At 39.9% G+C, this 21,220-nt stretch overlaps 1 protein-coding gene across 1 annotated transcript in view; it reads right to left on the bottom strand.

Annotated features, from left to right (window-relative positions):
• LOC128658247 (calpain-8-like) overlaps nt 1-21,220 on the bottom strand; it is a 145,557-nt gene that overhangs the window by 93,019 nt on the left and 31,318 nt on the right. Inside the window, exons 2-5 of the mRNA XM_053712784.1 lie at nt 9,237-9,306; nt 7,552-7,670; nt 3,778-3,911; nt 2,737-2,902 (exon numbers count right to left, since the gene is read on the bottom strand). Of these exons, the coding sequence (XP_053568759.1) occupies nt 2,737-2,902; nt 3,778-3,911; nt 7,552-7,670; nt 9,237-9,306 (489 nt within the window). The remainder of the gene's footprint in view (nt 1-2,736; nt 2,903-3,777; nt 3,912-7,551; nt 7,671-9,236; nt 9,307-21,220) is intronic.

Raw genomic sequence — 21,220 nt, forward strand, 5'->3', positions numbered from 1 at the left:
AAAATTGTATAGTTTTGCTTATTTTTTAAATAACATTGTGCTGATTTTCAGACTCCTAATTAAGACCCAAAGTTGTAGATGTATACTGATGTATACAGACTTCAGATTGCTTCTGTTTGTACAATGGGTCTTGTCATGTGCAGGGGAGGGTTCTGCTATCAGCCCCTTTAAGTTGGTGTCCCAAGCTAATCTTATTAGCAGTGCTAAATTGGGAGCTTCTAAGTAATTTTTTAACCCCTTAGTGACCAGAGCACTTTTCCATTTTCTGTCCGTTTGGGACCAAGGCTATTTTTACATTTCTGCGGTGTTTGTGTTTAGCTGAAATTTTCCTCTTACTCATTTACTGTACCCACACATATTATATACCGTTTTTCTCGCCATTAAATGGACTTTCTAAAAATACCATTATTTTCATCATATCTTATAATTTACTATAAAAAAAATTATAAAATATGAGGAAAAATGGAAAAAAACACACTTTTTCTAACTTTGAACCCCAAAATCTGTTACATATCTACAACCACCAAAAAACACCCATGCTAAATTGTTTCTAAATTTTGTCCTGAGTTTAGAAATACCCAATGTTTACATCTTCTTTGCTTTTTTTGTAACTTATAGGGCCATAAATACAAGTAGCACTTTGCTATTTTCAAACCATTTTTTTTCAAAATTAACGCTAGAACACTATTAGAACACTAATATCTTTCAGGAATCCCTGAATATCCATTGACATGTATATATTTTTTTTTAGAAGACATCCCAAATTATTGATCTAGGCCCATTTTGGTATATTTCATGCCACCATTTCACCGCCAAATGCGATCAAATACAAAAAATTGTTCACTTTTTCACAAATTTTTTCACAAACTTTCAGTTTCTCACTGAAATTATTTACATACTGCTTGTGCAATTATGGCATAAATGGTTGTAAATTCTTCTCTGGGATCCCCTTTGTTCAGAAATAGCAGACATATATGGCTTTGGCATTGCTTTTTGGTAATTAGAAGGCCGCTAAATGCCACTGCGCACCACACGTGTATTATGCCCAGCAGTGAAGGGGTTAATTAGGGAGCATGTAAGGAGCTTTTTGGGGGTAATTTTAGCTTTAGTGTAGTGTAGTAGACAACCCCAAGTATTGATCTAGGCCCATTTTGGTATATTTCATGCCACCATTTCACCGCCAAATGCGATCAAATTAAAAAAAAACGTAAAATTTTTCATAATTTTAGGTTTCTCACTGAAATAATTTACAAACAGCTTGTGCAATTATGGCACAAATGGTTGTAAATGCTTCTCTGGGATCCCCTTTGTTCAGAAATAGCAGACATATATGACTTTGGAGTTGCTTTTTGGTAATTAGAATGCTGCTAAATGGCGCTGCGCATCACACGTGTATTATGGCTAGCAGTGAAGGGGTCAATTAGGTAGCTTGTAGGGAGCTTGCAGGGTTAATTTTAGCTTTAGTGTAAAGATCAGCCTCCCACCTGAAACATCAGACCCCCTGATCCCTCCCAAACATCTCTCTTCCCTCCCCTACCCCACAAATGTCCCCGCCATCTTAAGTACTGGCAGAAACTCTGCCAGTACTAAAATAAAAGGTATATTTGGGCTTTTTTGTGCATTTTTTGTTAGCATATTTACATATGCTTCTGTGTAGGGATCCCCCTTAGCCCCCAACCTCACTGATCCCCCACTAAACAGCTCTCTAACCCTCCCCCTCTGACTTAATGTGCGCCATCTTGGGTACTGGCAGCTGTCTGCCAGTACCCAGTTTAGTGAAAAAAAGCTTTTTTTTAAATAAAATATGTCCCTTTTCTGTAGTGTAGCTTTCCCCCCCCCCCCCAAGACCAACCCCCACCCCTTCCAGATCCCTTAGATGGTTTTTAAAATAAAGTTTATTAAATTTTTTTTTTACTTTTACTTTTTAACTTTTCTGTAGTGTAGCGGTTCCCACCCGCTCCCGCCCCGTGCACGCGCCCGCCCGCCACCCCCCGTGCACGCGCGCGCGCCCGTGCGCGCCCCCGACGGTCCCGATCCCGATCCCGCCCCCCGTGACGTCACGCGCAACACCGATGGCCGCCCACCCGCCTCCCAATTCGGCTCCCACCCACCAACGATACCGGCCATCGATGTCCGGTGCAGAGAGGGCCACAGAGTGGCTCTCTCTGCATCGGATGGCCATGTATGGTTATTGCAGGATGCCTCCATATCGAGGCATCACTGCAATAACCGGAAAGCAGCTGGAAGCGAGCAGGATCGCTTCCAGCTGCTTTCCACACCGAGGACGTGCAGGGTACGTCCTCAGGCATTAACTGCCTTTTTTTTGAGGACGTACCCTGCACGTCCTCGGTCATTAAGGGGTTAAAGGTTTTAGCCTGGATTTGTATAGTGTCTATTACATGCAGTTAAATGGTAATTGGTGTATACTGTCCCTTTAACATATAAAGTTGTGTAAAGTGCCCCAATACATAATGTCTCGTACATCACCAGACAGGGTAAAAAGTTACTATAGGCAGAAGGCTATTTTTTTTAATCATCTATTGCAATTTCTTACTAGTTCAGCACTAGCAGACTAGTTTTAAAGTATTGTATATTGTCAGTATGTCAGTAAAAAACTTTCCAAATACAGCAACTAAGGCAAAAGGTTTTCATTGCAAATACAATCGAATCAATGGTAGAATACACTTTTTAAATGGGCTAAATAAATAAATTAAACAAATAACAGATGACACTTACAGTACTACATGTGACAAGTGATTTCATTTTCAAGGCTTTCTGGATGATCTGGAACAAGTCACCCGGAGCCTCGTTCAAATAATAAAGTTCAGAAATGCCTCCGGTAAAATCCTGAAGGGCTTCAAAGGGCAAGCCTCCTTTTAGAGACTCATAAGATCCATTTAGCCTGTTGTGCAAAACAATCTCAGTAAGAATGTGGTACCTTGTTGTGTAAGTAAACTCGTAATTGTGACTATATTGTTTGCAGACATATTGCCATTTCATTATCTATGTTCCAATGGTATAATATTGCTAGTAAAAGAATCCAATCCAACACAAAATCACGTTCGCTCAGAGGTATTGTACTCACAATTCTAGAGCACTAACAATAGTGCAAATCACAGAGGCTGGGTGTATCAACCCCCCCCCCCCCCAGCTGGCTCCCTCCGATTATCAGATAGCTGATACAAGAATAATGTGAGATCAAATATTGCCTATGAACAGATTGAGATTGTTAAAATCCGCAAATTGCTATAGAAGTATTTATTAAAATAGGAATATAAAAACACATAAACAAAATGCTGCGACGCGTTTCACAGTATTAAATTGCACTGTTTCCTTAGGCAGTGTATATTTATACTTATATTCTCGCACTTAGATCGGATAGCTGATAACTGGAGGGAGCCAGCTGAGGGGCTTTGATACACCCAGCCTGTGCGTTTTGCACTATTGTTAGTGCGCTAGAATTGTACAATACCTCTGAGTGAACACGATTGTGTGTTGGATTGGATTATTTTACTTGCAATACTACCATTGGAGTGCTTTTGTTTTGCTGTACCTGGACATTGATTTGTTAAGAAGAGCACATCCTGGTGTATTTATAGAGGCTTAATAACGATAGCCTTTAGTGGCGCCTTTGTTACCTTGGACCATTTGTTAAAGTGGTACATTTGTTGTCTGGCCAATGTCTATGTTGCCATAGAAAGCTGCAATGTGCTGTTGGCAATGTTTAAAGCCCCTCGCTGACACCCATAGGGTTAAATAAAGGGTGATGTCACTTACTTGGCATAGGCCTTTTCCAGCAGAGCACTCCAGAACTCATTTTCTGTTCCTGATTTCACAAACATCAGTTGTTGGTTTTTTGTAGGCAGACGATCATCAACTACAACGTCCAACCACTCACCGTACTGCCAGAGCTAAGAAAGTAAACTTTACAGTTACTGATCAGATAAAAAAATGACAATGGCACATAATAAGCTACCTCTCTGGTCTCTAATAGCCATATACAAAACAAGAAGAGTATATGAAGCCCCATTCACCACTAAATGGTGAGTGAGCTGTAATAGATTACAAAGAATGACATAAAAACGGGAGAGGCCTTTCCAGTCTTAGTGAATCTAGAAGACTATGAAGTATTTACTAAACATGCAACAGTTGTCATTAGCTGATAAAAGCTGTCACACATCACGCAACAACTTGCTTTGGAATGAATTCTGAAGTAACGTGCAAACAAGTCAGGGAACTTTTAGTGTTAAATTATTTTATTAAAGCATTATTACTTGTCTATAACTATGTTTTAACCCCTGAAAACAAATTAAATAATAGAACTAAAATTGAAAGTTGTTTAAAATGTTTGCTCTGTCTGAATCATAAAAGTCTTATTTTGACTTTACTGTTCCTACAAGAAATCAGGCAAAATAATTGTAAGAGCACTAGATTGCAGCACTATTTCCTGCCTGGTAATGCTCCAAATACCTACCTAGGTATCTCTTCACCAAAGAATTTAGAAATAAAAAATACTTTTTTGTGTTTCATATCCCTTTAAAGGGACACTGAACCCAAATTTTTTCTTTCGTGATTCAGATAGAGCATGCAATTTTAAGCAACTTTCTAATTCACTCCTATTATCAATTTTACTTTGTTCTCTTGCTATCTTTATTTTTGGTTTAGGACTCTGGACAGCACTTTTTTATTGGTGGATGAAATTATCCACCATTCAGCAAGAACAACCAAGGTTGTTCACCAAAAATGGGCCGGCATCTAAACTTACATTCTTGCATTTCAAATAAAGATAGTGAGAGAATGAAGAAAATTTGATAATAGGAGTAAATTAGAAAGTTGCTTAAAATTTCATGCTCTATCTGAATCACGAAAGAAAAAATTTGGGTTCAGTGTCCCTTTAAGTAGCAACAATTTGTTTTCTTCCTGAAGAATAATTCTACACAGTTGGAGTTCCTTCATAAATCCATAGACACCTATTTCATGAACCAAGCACAAAAATATATAAATGGGGAGGGGTTTTTGTTTGTTTTTTACCCTGATGTTCTTAAGTGTCTGGTATTTAACAAGACAGTCTGGTATTTCAACCTTCATACATATAAAAAAGGAAACAACTTAAAAAATGTGCCTTTTTTGTGTAGGTAGTAATGTCACAACATAACCATCAGTCTGAGCACGTGTGTGTCGGTAGTAATGTCACAACATAACCATGAGTCTGAGCATGTGTGTGTCGGTAGTAATGTCACAACATAACCATCAGTCTGAGCACGTGTGTGTCGGTAGTAATGTCACAACATAACCATCAGTCTGAGCACGTGTGTGTCGGTAGTAATGTCACAACATAACCATCAGTCTGAGCACGTGTGTGTCGGTAGTAATGTCACAACATAACCATCAGTCTGAGCACGTGTGTGTCGGTAGTAATGTCACAACATAACCATCAGTCTGAGCACGTGTTTGTCGGTAGTAATGTCACAACATAACCATCAGTCTGAGCACGTGTGTGTCGGTAGTAATGTCACAACATAACCATCAGTCTGAGCACGTGTGTGTCGGTAGTAATGTCACAACATAACCATCAGTCTGAGCACGTGAGTGTCGGTAGTAATGTCACAACATAACCATCAGTCTGAGCACGTGTGTGTCGGTAGTAATGTCACAACATAAGCATCAGTCTGAGCACGTGTGTGTCGGTAGTAATGTCACAACATAACCATCAGTCTGAGCACGTGTGTGTCGGTAGTAATGTCACAACATAACCATCAGTCTGAGCATGTGTGTGTCGGTAGTAATGTCACAACATAACCATCAGTCTGAGCACGTGTGTGTCGGTAGTAATGTCACAACATAACCATCAGTCTGAGCACGTGTGTGTCGGTAGTAATGTCACAACATAACCATCAGTCTGAGCACGTGTGTGTCGGTAGTAATGTCACAACATAACCATCAGTCTGAGCACGTGTGTGTCGGTAGTAATGTCACAACATAACCATCAGTCTGAGCACGTGCGGTGAATTTGTACGCATGACCTGCAATGCTGTTTTGTCCGCAGTTAGCACAAGTTATTACTAAAGCAGTGGGGACTTTTCAAAGATATTTTTGCAAATTCAAGACTATTTTAAAAATGCTTCACAGAGAATGATGTTAATAGAAAATGCTTGTTTGCTTGCAAGTGATCCATAGGTACAGATTATTCTCTCCACCACTTGCCGTATTTGTAGGAAGAAATCTGGACTTGTTACTGAAATAGACAAAGCTTTAGCCACTGCCATTATATTTGTAAATTAACTACTGCTTGGCTGGAGATAAGTAGGGACAGATATGTGACAGGGTTATGTTAGTGAAACCTGCCAAGTGTCCTGCCAGTTATCAGAATAAGAAAACTCTTAAAGGGATATGAAACCCAAATATTTTCTTTTGTGATTCAGAAAGAGCATACCATTTTGAAAAGGTTTCTAATTTACTTATATTATAAATTGGCTTTGTTCCAATGATTGTGTTGAAGACATACCTAGGTAGGCATCTGGAGCACTACATAGCAGGAAGTAGTGCTGCCCTCTAGTGCTCTTGAAAATGGATAACATTCTTGCAAAACTGCTGCCATATAGTGCTATAAAAATGGGCCACCTCTTAAGCATATGTCCCTGCTTTTCAACAAAAGATACCAAGAGAATAACAAAAACGTGATAATAGAGGTAAATTAGAAAGTTGTATAAAATTGCAGGCTCTATCTGAATCATAAAAGAAAAATTTGGGGTTTCATATCCCTTTAATTTTCAGACTTAAATTACAGTGTTTTCTGTCCTTTTAAAGTCTCAGGGGCCTATTTATTAATGTGCGAGCGGACATGATCCGATATTGCAGATCATATCCGCTGCACATCGATAAATGCCAACAGCATACGCTCTCAGCATTTATCATTGCACCAGCAGTTCTTGTGAACTGCTGGTGCAATACTGCCCCCTGCAGATTGGCAGCCAATCGGCCGCTAGCAGGGGGTGTCAATCAACCTGATCGTATTTGATCGGGTTGATTTCTGTCCGCCGCCTCAGAGCAGGCGGATAGGTTATGGAGCAGCGGTCTTTATAACTTCTGTTTCCGGCGAGCCTGAAGTCGCGTCGGAAGCACGGGGCATCAAGCTCTATACGGAGCTCGATAAATATGCCCCTCAGACTTTGTAACATGCTACACAATAAATAAAGCTAAACTATCCACAGCAAATATTCATACATAAACCTAATGAATGACAATTAAGTTTAAATGTTTTTTAAACATTTACTTAGTATGTAGACTTTTTGCAGTGCTGTAATTAATAATAGTTGATAGTTACATACTATGCATTTATAAAAATGACTTCAGTGCCCCTTTAATTACTTTGCAGTGCTGTCCCCAGGACTTTTTTAAGGGGGTGCTCACCTGACTGATTTTACTGACCACCCGGCTAAAGTTTAGCCACCTGGCTTGCAACATTCTACTGCTGTGCAATTTAGTAGCATACATTTTGGACTTGGTAAAGTCTATTTAAACATCAGCTACAATTAAATATAATTTTCATACCTTAAAATGGAAGATGCCTGTATAGTCTGTTTGGAAACTTTGATTTTCAGGGACCACAAGGGATAGGAACTCCTTATTCATTGTAAGAGAGGCAATAGAAGCGAGGAACCAGCAATCCCCTGTACAGAAAAAGTGTAGGCTGTAAAGCTAAAGTACAAACTCTCTTAATTTTTTTCTAACAGTAGTGAAGGGGCAATGCTCTGAAGGGGCCTTTTAAAAAAGCATCAAAGTGCAGCTAAATGAACTCCCACTTGTAGACACTATATGAAAAAGCCAAGCTGTGATTGGTGATACGTTGGAGTAGTGATGTCACAAAAGGGGTGGAGCCTAGTTCCTTACCGGACTTACAGAGCAATCATTGGACATTGTGATACACACAGTCTTTTGCTTGTAGTAGTCTATGATTGGGACAGTCTCATTATATGCCTTGTGACTTATTTTTAATAAATTTGTTATACTTTTTTAACCACTTCTGATTCATCCTTTGGAGATTGAACATCCTTCTTTACCTTGCCTCTCATTAGGAGCTTCCTGTGCCTATATATCTAGAGCTTGATTTTGAAGCTCTAGACAATGTGAGTACCTTTCTAGGTTCTGCTGTAAATTTTACATAACCACAGAACTTCACTATATATATGTTTCTTCTTTCTTTCCCTGAGGTTCAACTGCTGAGCATTACCAGCGTGATAACCTTGGACTGTTATCCTTTTTTGTGCACCATCACATTTGTTTTTGTATAATATATATATATATATATGTGCGTAGTTATTGTTTATTCATACTAGGTTATGTAATAGAGATGTACATTCAGGCACAAATTTGCATTCATCCAAATTTTGTTGTTTCAATGAGCCGTCCAATTCACTAACAGTCTAATACATTATTGGACAAAAAGAATGAAGAGCGAATAATTGTTTGACCAAATCAACTTGTTCCGTTTGGCCCCAAAAAAGGTTCAGGAAGGGAGGGAGGAGCTATATTTTTTGGTTAATCAGCTACTTTGTTTGCAGTGATGTACAGGAGGTCCAACCATTCCTGTGTCCTTTGTCCCCCTGTCCAATCCGGCCATAGTATTACTAACGATTGGTGTTACAGACAACCAGTGAGACTAAAATGTTGGATTTTTGTCATACAGGCTTTTCCAAACAAGCCATAACCTAATATAGGGAGGTGGGAGAATAGGAGAGGCTCAGATATTTTTAATCACGTTGCCTACGGATATTGGAACATGATATTGTGAGCTAGTCATTGACTCAAATTCAATCAGTAAGTTGTATGTTCGGTTAACATTGAAAGACAGGTTATTTTAATTGTTCGAATTCTATAATGTAAGATTTTTGTTAAAATTAGTTGAATATATGTGCTGTTCCTTTTGGAAATAGTTATGAATCTAAATCCAATATTTGTCCAAAAGAAATGCCCACATGAATTAAATTTGGCTAAATTTACAAGTCTTTGAGATAAAATAAATTTTTTATTCATGAACGTCTATTATGTATGTAAAAATAAATATGCAAAATGATGTGTTGCTCTTTTACATTAATATATCTAGCAATGAAAATAGCCCGCATGTATATTCGTTTCTATAACGAATGCTGAATAACTATTTTTTTGCCTAATGGTGAGTAGTAACAGTGCTACTGTAGTTGTACAGTTTAATGTTGCATTAATTTGCTGTGACTTACCAACAGACCCTTGGCAAACATCTACACGATTTGCTCCATCCACAATAAACTGAGGCTTGGGTTTTATCTCCTGAGAATCAGAAAGAGAGCAGTAATTATACACTGTGATAAAATGATAAAAGGGGGGGCGGAGCTAACCGCCATACTGTGAGGACGCATCTCAGAGGAGCTCCGCTCGATAATGTTTATAAAAATTGATTAAAGTGACTAATCCTGCCTTAAAAACTTGAAGTTTGGGACATCAAAGTTTATTTAGAGGGAGAGTGAGGTGACTTTAGAGCTGCTCTAATCGCCTAAGGACTGAATTTGGTGAGATTCTCACTTGCCTACTCTACCCTAATAAGAGCCCTCTATCTTACTACCGGCTTCATCGCTGCTGACAATCTGCACTCCGGAGGGTCAGGGCTCCGCTCCGGAGTGATTAGAGGAGGGTTTCTGCCGTGTGAGAGGGGAGATTATTAAATAAAGTTAGCATCGCATCATAACCTGTGGGCCGAAGCTGTGACTAACCTCCCGGGTCCAGTACTCCTATAGCGCCATTTCCAAGCAGCTCTTATTATTCACACTGCCCGGCAGAGATGTTGTGAGGGACCTCTTGCGACTTTTGAACGGGAAGCCGGATGTGGAGTTGGGCTTGCTGAAGCTAGATTGAGCTGTCTCCTCTACCGGTAAGATTGCACACCACTTGTGCCTGACATCACAAACTGTCAGCTATCAGCGAACTACAAGATAACAGCAGACTCCACATAAAACACGTTAGCCTGGGGGAAGCTGTCAGTATTTGGGACGTATTGTCCCTTTGCTGGGAAAGGTTTGAGGCTGATCTGACATTAATTTCAAAGGGCGCCAAAATCCGCCATCTTTTCTTCCTCCTTCAACACAGCGTGGCAGCATCCAGACACTAATTTGTAAAGAGCAAAATCCAATAAGTGGAAAACAGCACACCTGAATCTTTCTCTTATGGGGCACGGAGCAGCAGACTTGCCAGGTCCACAGCACAATCACAAACTTCAAAAAACTCCAGCCACCATATCAATTTAAAAGACCTTTATTTTCTTATCCTGGGTCCAAACATACAACGTTTCAAGCCAATGTGGCTCTTAGTCATGTACATCTTAATTATACAGGTTCATGCTTTTTATACCCTCACCTGTTAATTATTCATCAACTGTTCATTAACCCATTGTGTGGAAAAACATGTATTGCAACATGCAATAGTGACACCTGTTGGTTGTAAAATATAGTACACTCTTTTTTACTTTTGATGTCTCTTTGTTTTTCAATAGAATGGGTGAACAGTATACATATCATTTAAAATATAAACATAAAACCTATATACAATATTAAAAGAGGAGCATAAAATCCAAATATCCACAATGTCTGCACAGTCTACAGAGTATATTTACATCAATCAAGATTTATTCCTTTACAGAGTGTATTTTTATTGAGAAAATTTCTTTCACTTTAATTGATTCATTTATCCTTTATTTTACCATTATCACACCCTGCTATTCACAAGCCATTTTTATGCGCCCATGATCAACCAGAAAATATACAAACAATCCTAACCTTATCCCTGTGTGATTTCCTTTAGTAAAATAGACTCCAATCAAAGTCTTTATTAAGGCCCTTGGGGATAAGGCAATCCAGTTTGTGAATCCAGAACATCTCCCTAACTTTTAGGAGATGCTCTCTATCGCCCCCCCTCCTTGGTTTCATCACCTGGTCTATGACTAAGAATCTAAGCTGACTTATGTTATGACCTGCAGAGAGGAAGTGAGAGGATACTGGTGCTTCTTTATTATTACACCTTATGTTAGATTTGTGTTCCGTTATCCTCTCCCTTACCTCTCTGCAGGTCTCGCCAATATAAATAAATCCACACGGACATTTAATCATGTAAATAGCATATGTTGCTCTACATGTAAAATGTTTGTTTATTGTAAACTTCCTACCACTCGTAGGATGGTAGAAGTATTTGCCTTTTATCATTGAGCTGCAATCGCTACAATTTAAACATGGATAGCAGCCATTATTGCTACTACCAATTGTTGATTGTATACTTCTCTTTCCAGGGCCTATGTCTGTGTGTATGATCCAATCCCTAATTCTTTTATTTCTCTTGTACGCAATCATTGGTTCTTTTTTAAATTCTTCCACCTGTGGATTGCATTCCCTAATGATGTGCCAATGTTTTTTTAGGATACCTGCAATCTTTCCACTCAATCTATTATGCTGTGTTACAAATATCATGTTGTTCTCATTTCTTTTGTCTGTCTGTTTTTGGCTCTGTCCTAAACCCTCCTCAACATTCACAAGCTGTTCTGTTATTAATTTTTCTGGGTAGTTCCTAGTAATGAACTTATTGGCCATTTCTCCCAGTCTCTGTTTGCACTTGCTACTATCTGAGACAATCCTCTTCACTCTAGTGAACTGACTCTTGGGTATTGCTCTGAACACACTTTCTGGGTGGCAACTGCCATACTGTAACAAATTGTTCTTATCAGTTTTTTTTGTGTACAGGTCAGTCTCCAAGAAACCTTTATCCTTATAAACATAAGTATCCAAATACTCTACTCCTACCTCGCTCATATTTAAACTGAACTTCAATCCATTCACTGAACAATTAAGATCTTCTATAAATGATAAAAGGCTCACAACGTCACCCCCCCACACGCCAAACACATCATCGATAAATCTCCACCAGGAGATACCATATGTTTTTTTTGTGTACAGGTCAGTCTCCAAGAAACCTTTATCCTTATAAACATAAGTATCCAAATACTCTACTCCTACCTCGCTCATATTTAAACTGAACTTCAATCCATTCACTGAACAATTAAGATCTTCTATAAATGATAAAAGGCTCACAACGTCACCCCCCCCACACGCCAAACACATCATCGATAAATCTCCACCAGGAGATACCATATGTTTGAAAATTAATGTTGGAGTATACAAAATGTTCCTCAAAACTACTCATAAATATGTTGGCGTATGTGGGGGCGACGTTGGAGCCCATTGCTGTACCCTGTTTTTGGAGGTAGTAAGTGTCCATGAATAAAAAATAGTTCTGATAGAGAATAATAGTCAACAGATTTATCAAAAACTCAATCTCTTGGGCAGTATAATTGCTACTAGATTTCAATATATTTTCTACTGCTGCAATTCCACTAGTATGCCTAATAGAGGTATACAAACTGGAGACATCTAGTGTAAATAATATGCATTTATCCCCAACCTGCCCAAGATTTTTGAGTTTGGATAAAAAATCATTTGTGTCCCTTATATAAGAGGTAGTTTTCTGTATTAAGGGTTGTAATACTTTGTCCAAGAAGACAGAAATGTTTGAGAATACAGACCCTATTCCAGCCACAATAGGGCGCCCAGGTGGTTTATTAATAGCTTTATGGATCTTAGGTAACACATAAATAACAGGTCTAATGGGATTTTTCTCAAATAAATCATCTTTAAATTTCTCTGAAATGATCTCCCTCTTAACTGCTGATTGCAATATGTTCTCTATTTCCTTGTTAATTTGTATAGTGGGGTCTCTGGTTAGTTTTTCATATACTTGACTATCTGCTAGTTGACGTTCAATCTCCTCTATATAGTCTGATTTATTAAGTATAACCACCGCCCCACCCTTGTCCGCCTCCTTGATGATTATATCAGTATTACCTCTTAGTGATTGTATTGCTAATTTGTCTTTCTTATTTTTTTGTACCAGTTTCCTTTTTTCATCTTTCTTTAATAAGATATTTATCTCTCTCTGAACAAGGTTCATATAGGTTGTGATACTATGTGTACTTGTGGGTGTAAATTTACTCTTTCTATTAATACCAAAATCTTTAACATTATCAAATCTGATTTTGTTTTTTTGTGTCCCTTCAGTGAACTTGTGACCAACATCTTTCTGTAAAGAAAAATATATCCTTAATTTTAGTTTTCTAAAAAACCTGTGTAAATCCTGAAAAACAGTGAAATCATTCAAAGTGTCATCCAAACAATATGATAAACCCTTGTTTAATGCTGTGAGTTCCTCATTACTGAGAACATAATTAGATAAATTAGTTACTAAATTATTAGTGTCAAATAAAACATTGTCATACAAAACTTCAGATGCTAGCTGTGAGCTAGCCACTTGTGAAACACCGTGATTAGTATTAGATTCTGAGAAATGTCCCAACACAGCCTTGTTCAGAGAGTCACTGTTGCAAACAATATCACACTTATTATTATCATCAAGGGGTTTCTGTATACAACTACAACATACAAATAATGCGGATAAGATCAATTGTTGTATACAGAAACCCCTTGATGATAATAATAAGTGTGATATTGTTTGCAACAGTGACTCTCTGAACAAGGCTATGTTGGGACATTTCTCAGAATCTAATACTAATCACGGTGTTTCACAAGTGGCTAGCTCACAGCTAGCATCTGAAGTTTTGTATGACAATGTTTTATTTGACACTAATAATTTAGTAACTAATTTATCTAATTATGTTCTCAGTAATGAGGAACTCACAGCATTAAACAAGGGTTTATCATATTGTTTGGATGACACTTTGAATGATTTCACTGTTTTTCAGGATTTACACAGGTTTTTTAGAAAACTAAAATTAAGGATATATTTTTCTTTACAGAAAGATGTTGGTCACAAGTTCACTGAAGGGACACAAAAAAACAAAATCAGATTTGATAATGTTAAAGATTTTGGTATTAATAGAAAGAGTAAATTTACACCCACAAGTACACATAGTATCACAACCTATATGAACCTTGTTCAGAGAGAGATAAATATCTTATTAAAGAAAGATGAAAAAAGGAAACTGGTACAAAAAAATAAGAAAGACAAATTAGCAATACAATCACTAAGAGGTAATACTGATATAATCATCAAGGAGGCGGACAAGGGTGGGTCGGTGGTTATACTTAATAAATCAGACTATATAGAGGAGATTGAACGTCAACTAGCAGATAGTCAAGTATATGAAAAACTAACCAGAGACCCCACTATACAAATTAACAAGGAAATAGAGAACATATTGCAATCAGCAGTTAAGAGGGAGATCATTTCAGAGAAATTTAAAGATGATTTATTTGAGAAAAATCCCATTAGACCTGTTATTTATGTGTTACCTAAGATCCATAAAGCTATTAATAAACCACCTGGGCGCCCTATTGTGGCTGGAATAGGGTGTGTATTCTCAAACATTTCTGTCTTCTTGGACAAAGTATTACAACCCTTAATACAGAAAACTACCTCTTATATAAGGGACACAAATGATTTTTTATCCAAACTCAAAAATCTTGGGCAGGTTGGGGATAAATGCATATTATTTACACTAGATGTCTCCAGTTTGTATACCTCTATTAGGCATACTAGTGGAATTGCAGCAGTAGAAAATATATTGAAATCTAGTAGCAATTATACTGCCCAAGAGATTGAGTTTTTGATAAATCTGTTGACTATTATTCTCTATCAGAACTATTTTTTATTCATGGACACTTACTACCTCAAAAAACAGGGTACAGCAATGGGCTCCAACGTCGCCCCCACATACGCCAACATATTTATGAGTAGTTTTGAGGAACATTTTGTATACTCCAACATTAATTTTCAAACATATGGTATCTCCTGGTGGAGATTTATCGATGATGTGTTTGGCATGTGGGGGGGCGACGTTGTGAGCCTTTTATCATTTATAGAAGATCTTAATTGTTCAGTGAATGGATTGAAGTTCAGTTTAAATATGAGCGAGGTAGGAGTAGAGTATTTGGATACTTATGTTTATAAGGATAAAGGTTTCTTGGAGACTGACCTGTACACAAAAAAACTGATAAGAACAATTTGTTACAGTATGGCAGTTGCCACCCAGAAAGTGTGTTCAGAGCAATACCCAAGAGTCAGTTCACTAGAGTGAAGAGGATTGTCTCAGATAGTAGCAAGTGCAAACAGAGACTGGGAGAAATGGCCAATAAGTTCATTACTAGGAACTACCCAGAAAAATTAATAACAGAACAGCTTGTGAATGTTGAGGAGGGTTTAGGACAGAGCCAAAAACAGACAGACAAAAGAAATGAGAACAACATGATATTTGTAACACAGCATAATAGATTGAGTGGAAAGATTGCAGGTATCCTAAAAAAACATTGGCACATCATTAGGGAATGCAATCCACAGGTGGAAGAATTTAAAAAAGAACCAATGATTGCGTACAAGAGAAATAAAAGAATTAGGGATTGGATCATACATACAGACATAGGCCCTGGAAAGAGAAGTATACAATCAACAATTGGTAGTAGCAATAATGGCTGCTATCCATGTTTAAATTGTAGCCATTGCAGCTCAATGATAAAAGGCAAATACTTCTACCATCCTACGAGTGGTAGGAAGTTTACAATAAACAAACATTTTACATGTAGAGCAACATATGCTATTTACATGATTAAATGTCCGTGTGGATTTATTTATATTGGCGAGACCTGCAGAGAGGTAAGGGAGAGGATAACGGAACACAAATCTAACATAAGGTGTAATAATAAAGAAGCACCAGTATCCTCTCACTTCCTCTCTGCAGGTCATAACATAAGTCAGCTTAGATTCTTAGTCATAGACCAGGTGATGAAACCAAGGAGGGGGGGGCGATAGAGAGCATCTCCTAAAAGTTAGGGAGATGTTCTGGATTCACAAACTGGATTGCCTTATCCCCAAGGGCCTTAATAAAGACTTTGATTGGAGTCTATTTTACTAAAGGAAATCACACAGGGATAAGGTTAGGATTGTTTGTATATTTTCTGGTTGATCATGGGCGCATAAAAATGGCTTGTGAATAGCAGGGTGTTATAATGGTAAAATAAAGGATAAATGAATCAATTAAAGTGAAAGAAATTTTCTCAATAAAAATACACTCTGTAAAGGAATAAATCTTGATTGATGTAAATATACTCTGTAGACTGTGCAGACATTGTGGATGTTTGGATTTTATGCTCCTCTTTTAATATTGTATATAGGTTTTATGTTTATATTTTAAATGATATGTATACTGTTCACCCATTCTATTGAAAAACAAAGAGACATCAAAAGTAAAAAAGAGTGTACTATATTTTACAACCAACAGGTGTCACTATTGCATGTTGCAATACATGTTTTTCCACACAATGGGTTAATGAACAGTTGATGAATAATTAACAGGTGAGGGTATAAAAAGCATGAACCTGTATAATTAAGATGTACATGACTAAGAGCCACATTGGCTTGAAACGTTGTATGTTTGGACCCAGGATAAGAAAATAAAGGTCTTTTAAATTGATATGGTGGCTGGAGTTTTTTGAAGTTACTAATTTGTAAAGAGGCACATTTCACTAAAGAGGCTGTAGGGACTGCTGGAGGTGGGGGGTTTCCCTGTACTATGGGAATTTATCTGCTGAACGGCCAAATAATTTTGATAGTGCTGTGGCAGTGACACAAGCCTTAAGACCCTAACGTTTTTCATAGTGTCCTTTTTGCTCCTGAGACCTGTGCATTAATAGGAGGTTATTAACCTGGCCTGTCTTAATCGTACTGACATCCATTTCCAATAACAGTTTTAGGCTCCAGTGTCAGCACTGCTCACACTCCCTCAAGCTAAGAGACTTTTATTATGGGGGCAGACCAAGTCGTAATCTTATTAAAGGTTTTGTACTAAAATGGGTATTTGAAGAGAACCTCCCTGCTCTCCACTGAGCCACCTGATTTAAACACCTGTGTCGGGGGCGGAGCTAACTCTCAAAGAAAGCAGACGTGCCTGAGCTAAGCTCCGTGACTTTCTATCATTAAAAGTTAATTTATGCATGCTACAATAATTCCAAACTACCCAAAAGTGTTGGGAAAACAGCCTGAGACTATAAGTGAGACAAGGAAAAGAAAACCTTAGCGATCGGACAGTTACATCTCCACAGCACAAAGTTAAAAGAGGTGACAGTCTGGGAGGCCTACACGTTCACCCGTAATAGAACCCTGGTTAACACAGAACTTACTTCATATACCACAACCTAATAGCCTACGGTAGGTACTCTTGAGCCCTGTCCCCCTGCCTCAGGTGCACAGATACTATGAAAACCACTACTTCCACCAGCCTCTGTGGACTTTATTGTACAATAGTTTGATCATTTAGTTTACAATCTTTGGCTGCTGCGTCAGCATCTGTGTCTTTGGGCCTACACCCCAAAGTGGAGTGTTATTTTGTCTTGTTGCCTACCTAACCATACTTCTTTTTTTTTTAGGTGCCCCCTGCAGCAGAGGTCTTAGATACTAAATTGATAATATACACACCTTGGGTACATCCACCTAAGACTCTCCCTTGCTTAAGCCTGTGTCCCCCCAATTTTCATTAACCGCCCGCAGGGCCTATAATTTCCAATATTGACCTAATATCAGTATAAGTTATTTACCATTTTTCCTGCACTGTGTTTATAGGGGTATATTTATTAGTCTCGCCGAACGAGACTGGCTGCCTTGGTCCCCCTCGCGCTTCCCCCTTTCCGGCCCAGCTCGTCTGGGCTGGTCACTTCCACTCTCCTTTTCCCCTTCCTTCTGGTCGTATCCTCCTTCCCTGAGGCGCGTGGGGGCTCTTGGGAACCGCCACAATCATCAGCACACGGTCCACTTGCTGGGCCTCCTCTATCATTAATGTAAAGGTTTAATATTATGTACCAGGTGTAATTCAAACCGAGGGCTGTGCTGGCCCCGCTCTTACAGTGTAACATTTATCGCCAATGCTCTAACTAACTGTTGAAGCCTAATTTATGTGTTAATCTAGGTATCCTCTTTGTCTATGTGATTGGTCCAGGGGTTTAACGACTCCTCTGAGTGTAAGTGGTCAGGGCGGGCCTCCTTTACATCCTACCGATCCATTCATAGGTCCCCCTACATTGCCAAATATGTCACACTCGGCTAGAAAAAACACCAAGTCCCAAGCGGCCTCATAACAGACTGTTCTTGACCATTTCTCTCAACCACGCAAGAAGCCTTCCTCAGTGAACAAGGACATTAGTGACCCCGAATCTCAAGATGAGGGTTCCCAGTCAAGCTCTCAGTCTGTCGCACGTCTCAATCATTACATTACTGAAAGCACTCTACAGAAACTCCTTACAGCCCAGACCAAATCTATCACCACTGAGATCCAGAGAAGTTCGGCTGAACTTAAAAAGGAAATTCAGGAAATAGGCGATAGAGTTGACTCTCTCGAACGACAACAAGACGATCTGGCTACTGACAACTCGAACCTCCTAGCCTACGCGGAAAATCTGGCCGAACAAATTTCCCAACTTGAGCTAAAACTAGCGGATGTGGAAGACAGAGCTAGGAGGAACAATATCAGGTTTAGAGGCATCCCTGAGACGGTAAACACAGGTGGCTTGCAGGAGTACCTCATATCTTTGTTCACCGCATACTTAGGCCCATTGGAGGGCAACATGCATACTATGGAAAGGGCCCACAGGGCTCTCAGGCCACGTTCAGTATCATCAGACAAGCCGAGAGATGTGGTCATCTGCTTCCACCATTTTACCTTCAAAGACCGGTTGATGCAAGCAGCATACAGCAAACCCACTCTACCTGATAATCTCAAGGATATCCAACTCCTACCCGACCTCTCCTCATATACTTTACAACAATGAAAGCTCTACGCCACAATTACTACTCAGCTGAGGAAAGCAGGGATCAAATATAGGTGGGGATTCCCCAATAAACTGATTGTGACCAAGGATAATCAAACCCACACAGTCTCTTCACCCTCTATGGGAGGCACTCTATTAGCTAACTGGGGCCTTCAGGCCGCCCCCGACAACCAGCAGGAGATCTGCTCCAGATTGAGGGTCACAGCTCCAGAATGGTCCATTAAAGAACAGAGACCAAAGCGACCAAAACTCAACCCCCCTGACCACATTCTGAGGCCTCAAGCCTCACCCACTTGAGGATGTTGAATTACACTTCAATACCAATGTCACTCTCATACACTGTTATTTGCTTACATGTTTAATGTTATTGTAATTAGCTCTGGTTAGAGTTCGAGTATCTATATGTTTACTTAGTTACTTTGTTGTTTACTTACAGTAGAGCAGGGCTTTTGCACTATTCCCTCTGCCTCTCAGACAAGGTTAACTCCCCCCCAATTTCTGGTGCCCATTCCAGGGCCCCACATAGGTGGACTACTTCCACTTGCTTCCCCCTATTCCCCATCCCCCCACCCAATCTTTGTCCCCTACCCTTCCCTCCAACCTCTCACAAGATCTCTAAATGGCCTCCCTCAGGTTCCTCACTCATAATGTTAGAGGCCTTAATACTGTGGGCAAGAGATGCCTTCTCTCCCGGTCCCTCCGCCATCATGGAGCGGATGTAGCCTTCCTCCAGGAGACGCACCTACTAGCGGACTCCCCCCCCCTCCACACATCTAGGGATTACCCAGTATTCGAGGCGGCTTCCTTCACTAAAAAAGCCAGAGGGGTAGCCATCCTCATACACAAAAGAGTGGCTTACGAGCCCCTCTTCATATTCAGAGACCCTCAGGCCAGATACCTCATTCTTATCTGTAATCTGGACCATGTCACATACACTCTGGTCTCGGTCTATCTTCCGAACTCGCTCCAGCCTAGGTACCTCAGGAAAGTTCTCCTGCATGTGGAAAAAGTTAAACAGGGCAGGGTAATCCTTGCCGGTGACCTGAATATGGTGTGGGATGGGAAGATGGACAGGAAAACCAGCCCCTCTAAGAGACTCCCCTACAGCCATGACCCCACCTGTTGTAGATTCAGGGAACTTATGTGCCAGTTTACTTATTTCGATATTTGGAGGTCCCTGCACCCTCTAGACAAGGATTTTACCCACTTCTCCCATCCACACGCTACATACTCTAGGTTAGATTATTTTTTCTGCCATCCCACAGACCTAGATCTGATCCGCTCCGCAAGCATTCATTCTTGCCCATGGTCAGATCATGACCTTGTCACCCTAGACATAGACTCTAGCCACACTACCAAGGCCAGGGCCCCATGGAGACTGCCACACCATCTCCTTTCGGATGTCCCATTTAGGGAGGAGATCAGGAAGGAGATCCGCTTCACCCTCCAGACTAATGATACCCCAGATGTTAGCGAGAACACGATATGGGGAGCGTTTAAGGCTACCCTCCGAGGCCTCTTCATCCGCAAGCAGGCTCACCTCGGGAGGTAAGCGGGCCTCTCCCTATCCCAAGCACACTGTAGACTACGGGTTTTTGAAACCCAACGACGGATCCCAGATCCGGTAGCCTACAAATCTGAGGTGGAAGACCTTAGGCGGCACATCTGCCAGTTGGAATTCCGTAAGACGCAATCCAATCTTCTCCGTTTAAAACACCTCCTGTATTCCAAAGGAAATAAAGCAGACTCTTTACTTGCCAACAAAATCAGGCAACGTGCAGGTGCCACCCGTATCCATGAAATTAAACAGGGTACACAATCCTTCTGACTCCCCTCCCAGATTGGCCGACAGTTCAATAAGTTCTACTCTGAGCTCTACAATATAGGCGACGCTGCGACACCCGGGAAAGCCCCCTCGGAAAACATTAGTTCATTCCTTCAATCCCTAAAACTCCCCACCCTTGATGAAACCCATAAGGAGTGTATTGACACCCCGATCACTAGCCAAGAGGTTAAGTTGGTAATTAAAAAGCTGAAGTTCCTTAAAGCCCCCGGGCCGGACGGCTTTACGGCCATTTTCTACAAGACGTACCTGGAAGAACTCACCAATATGCTTACCAGATTCTTTAATAAGGCAATGTCCACAGGGAAATTCGATAAGGAATTCCTTGAGGCCTCCATCATTACCATCCCTAAACCCAATAAAGACCCAACCCTCTGCGCTAGTTACCGACCCATTTCGCTCATCAATACTGACGTTAAGATTTACGCCAAAATCTTAGCTAACCAGTTAGCAAAGTTGCCCCCTCTCCCCGATT

This window comes from Bombina bombina, chromosome 4 (genome assembly GCF_027579735.1).
Source record: "Bombina bombina isolate aBomBom1 chromosome 4, aBomBom1.pri, whole genome shotgun sequence".
Classification (NCBI taxonomy): domain Eukaryota; kingdom Metazoa; phylum Chordata; class Amphibia; order Anura; family Bombinatoridae; genus Bombina; species Bombina bombina.